The sequence below is a fragment of the Bidens hawaiensis genome, unplaced genomic scaffold (genome assembly GCF_021521415.1).
Source record: "Bidens hawaiensis isolate Kalapana, Puna unplaced genomic scaffold, B.hawaiensis_p1.1 tig00034185_1, whole genome shotgun sequence".
Taxonomy (NCBI): Eukaryota; Viridiplantae; Streptophyta; class Magnoliopsida; order Asterales; family Asteraceae; genus Bidens; species Bidens hawaiensis.
The window spans coordinates 185,026-195,771 of record NW_027495895.1 but is presented as its reverse complement, the minus strand read 5'-3'; the positions used below and the strand labels follow the sequence as shown (position 1 = coordinate 195,771).

Sequence of the window (10,746 nt, the reverse complement as noted above, 5' to 3'; positions counted from 1 at the left end):
TGAACGGCGTTTCTGCATTACTTGTATTTTTGCCCGTTCTTATAGCTCACAGTACGTGAGGTAGTACATCGACCCATCCTGATTTGTGGTTTGCCAACCGTTTCTTGATTCCGCCAACGATTGTTCTGTTGGCGCGTTCTACTTCGCCATTTCCCTGTGATTGAGCAACAGAAGTGAATGTCTGCGTGACATTGAGCTCCTTTAACCATCTTTGGATGTGTTGGTCAGCAAATTATGTTCCGTTGTCACTAACCAAATTCATGGGTAACCCAAAACGACAGATTATGAATTCCCATATGAACTTTTTGACGCTGGCTGCGTTAATTGATTGCTACCGGCTTTGCTTCGACCCACTTTGTGAAGTAATTGATTGCTACAATTAGGAACTTCACACGCCCTGGCGCCTCTGGAAATGGTCCTGTTATATCGACTGCCCATTTTTGAAATGGCCAAGAGGCTGTCACCGGTATCATGGCATTTTTCGGGCGCAAGGTGTTTGGTGCATGGCGTTGGCAGGCACTGCATCATCTCAATTCTTTTTCGGCGTCTACATGCATGCCTGGCTAATAGTATCCTGTGTTCATGATTTTGGCGACCACCATTCTCGGGCCTGCATGTACGCCACATATTCCTTCGTGGATTTCTCTTAGCAGATAATTTGCGTCTTATGGGTCTACGCATTTGAGAAGTGGACCCAAGTACGATCGCCTGTAGAGAATGTCACCTTGGATTGGGTAATTCAATGCTTTGTGGCGGATCTTCCGCGCTTTTGCTTTGTTTTCTGGCAAGATACCTCTTGTGAGGTAACTGATGATTGGTGTCATCCAACTTTTTTCTGCTTCTGAACATACGACAACTTCTTTGTTCATTATTGAAGGCGTTGTCAGGACTTTGATGCGGACGAGTCTTTTGCGAGGTGTTCAAAGCCAACCGAGGCCAGTTTTCTTAAAGCGTCAGCCTGTTTGTTCTCGCTTCTGTTGATGTGATTTACCTTGCATGTGGTAAAAGCTGCCATTAGCACTTTAGCTTATGCTAAGTATGACGTCATCTTGTCATCTCTTGCATCGTATGGTCCCTCGATTTGATTTGCCACTAGCATTGAATCCACGTGTGCCTCTAAATGGCGGGCTCCCAATTTTTTGGCAATCCTTAACCTTGCCAACAATGCTTCGTACTCTGCCTCATTGTTCGTGCTTTTGAATTCTAGGCGTATCGCGTACGTAAAGTGTTGTCCCTCCGGGTTGGTTATTCTCAGGCCTGCGCCTGCACCTTGGTTGTTAGAAGCTCCGTCTGTGAACAGCTTCCAGACTTCGTCCTTTTGTTGATCGACGGGGGCTTCGACCTCTCTTTTGCATTCCTCTTCTTTTTCTTGAGGGATTTTCGCGATGAAGTCTGCCAAGACTTGTCCTTTGATTGCTGGCCTTGGTTTGTATTCGATGGCATGTTCTCCCAACTCTATTGCCCATTTTGCAAGTCTCCCAGATAATTCTGGTTTGCTTAGTACATTTTGTTGGCGAAAGTTAGTGAGAACATGTATTGGGTGGCCTTGAAAATATCTCCTTAAACGGCGCGCTGTCTGGACCAAAGATAAAACCAATTTCTCCAAGGTGGAATATTTTGTTTCTGCGCCCGCGAGGGTGTGACTTATGTAGTAAATGGGCGTTTGAGCGCCATTTCTTTCCACCATTAAGACAGCGCTGACCGTTCTTTCTGACGCTGCTAGGTATACTATCAGCGGCTCTCCAGCTTTGGGGGCTGTTAGCGTTGGTAGTTCCGCCAGGCGCGTCTTAATTTCTTGAAATGATTTTTCCGCTTCTTCTGTCCACCGAAACTAAGATCTCTTGAGGCAATTCCTTAAGGTTGAGACGAACGGAAAAGATTTTTCAGCATGACTTGACAAAAATCTGTTCAGCGCGACCAATCGGCCATTAAGTGTTTGCACTTGCTTGATAGATTTTGGTGAAGGCATTTTTAACACAGCCTTTAGTTTTTCTGGGTTGGCTCTGAAGCCGACATTTATTACTACTACTCCCAGGAATTTTCCTTATTCCATTCCGAAGGAACATTTTCCTGTGTTAAGCTTCATGCTGATTGACCTTAGCATATTGAAGGTTTCTTCGATGTCTTTTAACATTGTTACCTCCGTTATGCTTTTAACGACTAAGTCGTCCATGGATACCTCAAGGTTTCTTCCAATTTGAGCTTTGAATTCTCTATCCATCAATCGCTGGTATGTGGACCCGGCATTTTTGAGACCGAATGGCATCATCTTATAACAATATGTTCCGCTGTTTGTTCGGAACGCCGTTTTGTCTTGATCTCTTGCCGCCATGTGGATTTGGTGGTACCCTTTATATGCGTCCAGAAAACATTTAAATTGAAATGGTACCAATGCGTCTACCTTGAGGTCAATTTCTGGCAACTGGTAACAATCTTTTGGGCATGCTTTGTTGAGGTCTTTGAAGTCAATACACATGCGCCATTGGCCGTTTGCCTTGGGTACCATTACTGGGTTGGCTACCCATGTTTGGTACTGAATTTATCGGATTATGCCCGTCTCTATTAATTGCTGGACTTGTTCATCACAGGCTTTTGCATGTTCTGGTCCCATCTTCCTTCTTTTTTGTACAACCGGGACGAAGGTTGGGTTGACCTTTAATTCATGTTCCGCTTTGCTTCTTGGGACCCTGTCATGTCTGCCGGGGTCCAGGCAAAAACGTCAATGTTCTTGACTAACAAGCTTTTGAGCGCCGCACGCGCTTCTTTAGAGATGGTTGGTCCAATGGTTATGCTTGTTCTGGGAATTCTTTGTTGAGCACCCATTTTTCCATTTCTCTGGTTTTGCTGGTTTTCAGCGTCTTCTGTGGCGGTGTTTTTCTTTCCACCATGTTGCATTCTTTGTTGGCGTGGATCATTGCTATCCCCGTTGGTGTCGGCACCCCCAATATTCCATGTGCTGTTGACGGAGTAGCGTTAAAATCGCCAAGAGCCTCTCTTCCCAGGATATGTCATACTGCGGATGAGGGGTCTCCATCACCAGGAAGTCAACGTCTTCCGTTCGTAAATGGAGTCAATCACTTAACTCGACTGGGAATGTCAGCTGTCCCAGCGGGTATTCAATGCTCTGGTTGAAACCAGCGATTGGAGCGTTGACAGCTGTTAACTGATGCCTGTCTTTTTCCTCTAACAAGTCGAAGCACTGGTGGTACGTGATGTTGTATGTTGCTCCCGCATCGACGAAGAAACGTGGAGTTCTGTAATTGCCGAATACGGCTGCGATCACCAAAGGTGCTTTTTTGTTTGGACCTCCTCTCACTTTTGGGAAGATGACTTGTTCTTCCTTCCACACCGCCCACTCTGTTTGCCTTCTTTTTTTGTTCTGGACTTTGCCTGAGATCATATTGGCATGAAGATCTTTTCTGGTCTTCCGCCATCTCTTGGGGGTGGACGTCTGTATTTTCCCTTGATGTTTCTGACAAGGTGATCCAACTTGTCGTTTTTTACATATTCTTCGATTGCGTCTTTCAAGTTGACACATATTTTCATGTCTGTGTTTGGCCCTTGCTTGACTGGTGCCGGCTTCTTTAGTTGGATCCCTTCACTGTACATGATATGGGTTGAGCTTTTTGTCAGCGGGGTTCAACTGGATGCATTCGTCTGAGGTGCATTCATCTGACCCTTTTGTCTAGCTTTAAAAGGTTCAAATGTGGTGGACTCTTTGTCGCTGTTTAACCATGACCATACGGAGGACATTCGCTTGCCCTGGCGGGCTCTATTGATGTCATTTCTGACGTCGTTCCTTGCCAGTTCTTTCCCCAAGCTCTTCTCCATCCGCGCGTACCTTTTGGCTGCGGTCATAACATCGTCCCATCGCTGCGGCATGCCATCTCTACCCGTAAGGTTACGAATAAGGTCGTCACACTTCACGTTTTGGCGAAAGGCTGCCCGCAACAGTTCTTCACTTACGCCGCCGATGTTCAGGCCTTCTTGGTTAAATCTGGTGATGAAATCTTCTAGTGTTTCATTATCTCTTCTGATGACATTCAGAATGTCTGCTGGGTCACTGATGTGTCGCCGTTGCTGGCTGACTGTTGGGTGAACTTTTTTGCTAGGTCTTCCCAGCTTGTAATCTGCCCATCTGGCAATCTTTCAAACCATGCTCTAGCGGCTCCGACTAGTGTCAGCATAAAAATGTGGCACCATAACGGCATGGTCCACCCTGATACTAACCCAGCAGCTGTGAAAGTTTGCAAATGATCGTCTGGATCCGAAATACCATCATATTGGCCTACCGTTGGCGGGATTTTAGGAATTTCTAGTAGTTCTGCTTCGGCTATTCTTGCCACAAACTTTGATTTTCCCGCCGACGTTGTTGGTCGGTATGGTTTGGAAAAATTTACCGTCGCTTCTGGGTGGTATTTCACTAACTTTTTGGTATCTAACCCTTTCCAGATTTCTTCATAGTCTGGGTCGTCTAGGCGTGAGTCTGCCTTGAGATTCGACCGCTGCGACTTTTCTCCTGCTTTACTGTTTTGCTTAGCAGGAGGTGTTTTGACGAGTGGTGTTTTGCACAAATCGGCGTTGAGTTTTCTTCAGACGCTTCTTCTTCGTTGCTACTGGAGGATGTGTCGAACAACGATCTAGGTTTCACAACGGACGCCATTTTTTCTCGTACTTTGTCTTTCAGTTATTGTTGCTTTGCTTCAAGCCACGCCATGATGTCTGGCGGCATAGTTGCTTTGGAACGTGCTTTGGTTTTTTCTTTATTTGTGACGGTGGGGTGAATGGTGGAGGCGTTAAGGAGACCTTCACCTGTACGCCCAACGTCTAGATTTTCGATATTTCCTTCTTGGGCCAACCTCTTTTGGTGTGGTCTTGCCACTCATCTGAGTCAAGAACGGAGTGAGTTATTGTTCTAGCTATATGCACGGATGGCGCCAATAAAGAAACACAAATCCACCCCTCAAGGTCTAACACGTTAGTCCGAGGGTTATGGCTAAGTATTCTACACGATGGGTTATAAAACCTTCTTGGCGCAGACGAGTGTATCCTGCAAAATAGAACACCGTGAGCTCGTTATGAGGAATGGGGGGGATTCTCTCGTAACTACCCTCCGGCGTGAGAATCGGTACTTGATAGTGCAAGATAATATAGTTTGATAGTAATAGTAGGAGTAAGTATATCCTTTACCATTTGGATGTTTATTGGTATTTATAGCCGGAGGAGAGAGAGTGTGACCAACCACCTTGTCAGGTTTTCCACCAATAACATTTTCCACCTGTGCGGTCGTGGTGGTTGGTGGAAGTTGGTGGGCATCATGGCCTTTTGACAAGAACGTGGTTGTACTGTTTGTACCGTCCTTTATGTGTTGTCCAATCCCCATTGGTTTGGTGTTTATCCCTATGTGGGTTGTCACCTTTTTGTCCCATGCTGGTGGGACCTTTGTATTACCATTCCCGAGGTGTCAGGAAAAGTTTTATATTGGACTACACTCTTTGCGCCATGTACTACGCCTGGCGTTAGTGATATCCCGGCGCCCAGTGTTCCGCCCAGCGTATGGACTTAGTGTTATACTTTGTTAAATGGTGGGTTTCATACCCTACCTCTACACCTTCGCATATGTTATTAGGGTATGCAACCCTTTAACCTTACCTTACCTTACATTTCATTACCATATCCATACATTTAATACCATACACAACATAATTGTACCTACTCCCTTATTCACATACACATATCATACATACTACACTATACTTGCCTTAGCAATACGTGCAATACCCGAAGGTCGTTCACGTACTGTCAAGCAATACATACATAACTATCACAATCGTCATTAAGACATACACTTACCATTTAAGGTAAGTGTATTAACATTCACATAGAGTATGCACACAACCCCGAAACATAACTAGGAAATGGGGCTAGAAACTCACATGAATTCGGTTACGTTCACCGTTTATCGTTATCCCCTTCTTGAGCTATGCACGACTAACTGTTTAACAATTACACATATCAATTAACTATCACTATCCATATCATCTTTCTAGTTTAATTATTACCCACAACGAACAGGGGTCCGGGGGCAGCGCCCCTGGCAGCGGAGTTCTAGGGGCGGCATCCCCTAGCGGGGTCCAAGAGGCAGAGCCCCTGGCTGGGGTTAAGCTGCCAGGTCAGCTTGGAAAAATTTTATTTTCATTAACTGTCTTAACACAATTTTCATTAGGATTTAAATTATTATTTTAATTCGTTAACTAATTCGTTATGACAAATTAAGCCTGATTCGTTACCTGAACACAGCCTGGTTCGTGGTCTATTTCGCTATCAGAACTTAACGAATTGATGGGTAACAAATCACCTGATTCGTTACCTGACTCACTAACTTAATTCGTTATCTTTCAAGATCTGGTTCGCTTGCTGATTCGCTAACGAATTAGGTAGTAACGAATCACTTGATTCGTTACCTGATCTTAGCAAAATAGAGAGCTGATTCGTTAACTTGCTATGACGAATTGATTAACTAATTCGTTACCTTTTATAACAAATGGCTCAACCTTATCCAGACTTTGACTCTGAGGTCAAAGTCAAAATCACCAAGAACAATAGCAGTCAACATGTACAAGACTGCAATTAAACCTTCGTTTCTTAATGAAACATCACGATTTTGGTATCAATGGATTCGGAATCCTAGCACCAACAAACCCTAACCATCAAATCATTCATACATCGCGTTTTAGGGGGGTGCGATTTAGGCATCTATACTATGGTTTCTTTAGGTTAGCAATTAACCTATCAATCGTTAATGGTTTTTAGTAATGTCTGATGTATTGGGCTCGTTTTTATCATTTAAACACAGATCTAAGATTTCTAGATAGAAACCGATCCTAAACGAACAAGTTCTAGATATAAACGTACCTTAAACGAGTCAAACTACGAACACGAGCTGGTTTTTGATGTATGTTCGGTTCGTCACAACGTTCTAGCACCAAAAATCTTGGGTTTTCAACTTCGGATCTAGGCTCGGGTTAAAGAATGGTCTTGTGTGTATTTTTGATGGTGTAGGCTATGGTGTAGAGAATGGATAAAAATGGAAAGCTTTAGGGTTTAAGGGGTATTTGTACTCCCTTAAGCCCAAGGACCTATGGCCCATTCCATCTTTTATTCTATCTTCTAAAGTCCAAGCCCAACCATGTACAGTTTATTATCTAAAACGATAAACGACACAATATAAAATAAACGAAATTTATTTTATTATTATAATCAAAAGTAGGATGTTACAATATATATATATATATATATATATATATATATATATATATATATATATATATATATATATATATATATATAGGGGATGATTTAAAAGAGAAATAATATTATTGCAAGAAATACGAAAAATGAATATGGTCACTAGTTTTGTTTTAAGTTTTAAATGCTTAAAGCTAAATAAATAAAGTATTAATCATTCTCTTTCTTCAATTAATATAACTAATAAACTTATCTACTTAATTAATATAACTAATTAAATTATTATAATTGGAAAATATTAAAAATTCATTTATTTTTATAACTTATTTTTTGTGTCTTGAATGTTTATCCTACACAAGTATAATTTATTCATACATTAAAATTTCTTTCTATCCAAAACTAATTTCTTCCAACTCAATATGTTAATATCCATCAAAACTTACTTACATTATAACGAATAATACCAAAAAACTATTTTACACGTGTTTGCATTATAAATCAACAAAAAACATAAAACCTACACAAAAACGTATAATTTACACTTGTTTTAAGAATAAGACTACATATAACCTACACACGAAAAACATATAACTACACACAAAATTTATCATCAATGAAATATACACGCACACGAAAACATATAACCTACACACAGAAATTTTATCTTACACAAATACAATTTATGCATACATTAATTTCTTTTTATTCAAAACCAATTTCTTCAAACTCAACATATCAATATCCATCAACACGTAGTTACATTGTAATAAATAATACAAAAAACTATCTTACACATGTTTGCATTAAATGTCAATAAAAAATATACAACCTACACAAAAACATATAACTTACACTTGTTCTAAGAATAAAAAAACATATAACCTACATACGAAAAACATATAACCTACGCATGTGTAGGATAAGTGTATCTTTGTGTAGTTTATATAATTGTTGATGTCGAATTACATATGTAAGTTGTATGCTTTTGTATGTTGTACGTTGTACGTTTTTATCGCTCAAAACAAGTGTAGGTTATATAACTTTGTGTAGGTTGTATATTTATTGTTTATATTTAATGGAAACATTTATATGATATTTTTTTATTATTATTTATGACAATAATTTTTATTGGCATACCAATTGGAAAAAAAAATATATATTATGTTTTGATATTTAGTGTTAATAAACATGCTAATAAATTGAGTGGAAATTATTTTTTAATATAAAGAATAGCATTATATGAATAAATTGTATTTATGTTAAATAAAATGAAGAATGTGTAAATAAAAAATAAAACTAAAGTAGTGTTTTTATCTTTTTAATTATTATAGTTAAATTAGTTAGATATATTAATTAAAGATAGATTTATTTTGGTTATTTTAGTTGTATTAATTGGAGAGAGATGGTGCATTTATTATTGCATTTACATCTTTTTTATTTATTTTTAAATATTTAAAACCTAAAATAAAACTAGTGGCTCATATTCATTTCTCTCATTTCTTGCAATAATTTGATTTATTTCTTGAACTTAAACCTATATATATGACTGGGATCATATGGGAACCATTTAAGAATTAAGAACTCCTGAGAACAATTCTTAGCCTTTAATTTTTTTTTAAAATTGGGAAGTTTAAAATTATATTTGAAGGGTAGAAAAGGAATTATTCACATCAAGATACATTGGGAACGTATATATGATATGTCTTCAACTCTGATCACCCATAACTTTATAAACTTCTAAACAAATCGTCGGGAAATCATGGGCGGCGAAGTTTAATGCCAACATAATGTGTAACATCCCGAAATTTCTAAGAATAAATAATTAATATATTATTTATTTAAGATGAAAAAGTTTACTTGAGTTAATAGAAAAATAGTAAAATTATTAAGATGGAAGGATAAGTAGGCTAATTAGATGTAATTAACAATTGACCAAAAAGGAAAGATGGGCCTAAGGTCCATGGGCTTAAGGGAGTATAAATACCCCTTAAAACCCTAATCTTTTCCATTTTCATACATCTCCACACCATAGCCTACACCATCAAAACACACACTTAACCCAATTCCCATTTTTGAGAAAACCACCCACAAAGACACAAAGATTCTCGGAGATCTAGCTGTCGGATCGGCCTCAAATTTTAACGGAGTGTTCATGGTATATAAATGAAGATTTCCACTGATTAGATCTTCGATCAGAGGTCGGGAAGTCCGATTTTTGTCAGCAAAACCATAGCAGCTCAAAAGTGAAGATTCCGGCAACTGTTCAGCTGTTCCGGCGACTGTAGCGGCGGTTTCCTGCAAAGGTGAGCTGATAGGTTTGTAGATCGGGATGAGACGGTTCCGTGGCCGCTTGAATCACTCAAATCGGAGTTCGTTTGATATGGTTTTGAGAATCCCGAGTGATTTCATACAAAAACCTCAAAGGTACGTTTTGTTAAAAAGGCTTACTTTTCATGAACGGATTTACATGAAAATTGGTAAGATGATTGATTGGGTCATGATTGTTGATAAAGTAATGAACTTGATAATAAACGGGTTAGTTGGTTCCTTTCGGGTAAAATGAGTAGTGTTCGGTTTGTGAAAAGAACGGGTAAACGAAGTCGGTTTTGCATGAAACTTAGTAGGATAGTAAATCGAGTATGGCTATACCATAAAGTTGCAAAATTGAGGATTAAAATGGACTTAACAAACTTATGGTTATGTACGGTTCATAAAGGAAACCCTAGATCTGGCCTATAACGTTGTAACTCTATAAAGGTTTAAGCTTTATGTCTAAAACGGGATAGATCTTGAAGCCGTGATAGTAATGGGGGTAAAACGGTTATGAATGAGGATGAGAAGGGGCTAAAAGTTCATGATTTGAACCATAGAACAACTTAACTGGGCAAGGTAAAAACATAAGATAGAAAGATGAGCTGAACTGGGGGTTCTCGGCTAAAATCGAGAATTCTCGGTCAAACCATATGGTTCTCGGTCAAACATGCAGTCAACAAGAGTTTCCGGCCACGAGTTCTCTGCCTTGGAGTTCTCGGCCAGGAAGGTTCTTGGTGACCACGTGTTCTCGGTCAAGAACATGTGTTCTCGCCAACTTTGTGTTCTCGGTCAGCTCATGGTCTCGGTCAAACTTGGGATCTCGGTCAACGTAGGAACCTTGCCAAATGTTCTCAGCTGACCAAGATACTGTAATGGGCCGTTAGGCCTGACTTAGCTCAACCTACAAGCTTAAGCCCATGTTCTATTTAAAACAAACAAGCCCAACGTAGGAATACCTTGGTTAACTAAAACACCAACTTAATCAAGTACAAGGTTAATTAACAAAAATATATATTTATCAGTTAGCCGTGCTCAACTAAAGAAGCGGATAACAATTAACGGCGAACGCAACAGGATCCAGGTGAGTTTCTAGCCCCATTCCTTGTTATGTTTTTCGGGCTATGTGCATACTCGATGTGATTAGTTAATACACTTACCTTAAGTGGTAAGTGTATGCCTATTATG

The 10,746-nt window shown here is 39.7% G+C and overlaps 1 protein-coding gene across 1 annotated transcript; it reads right to left on the bottom strand.

Moving 5' to 3' along the window:
- Positions 1–1,027: 1,027 nt before the first annotated feature.
- Positions 1,028–1,687, bottom strand: LOC143585845 (uncharacterized). Its single transcript, XM_077067528.1, has one exon. It carries the CDS (start codon positions 1,685–1,687, stop codon positions 1,028–1,030), a length of 660 nt encoding a protein of 219 aa, XP_076923643.1.
- Between the last annotated feature and the right edge of the window lie 9,059 nt (positions 1,688–10,746).

Coding starts and splice junctions, on each gene's coding strand:
- LOC143585845 (XM_077067528.1), bottom strand. CDS start 1,687: ATGGTGGAAAGAAATGGCGCTCAAACGCCCATTTACTACATAAGTCAC.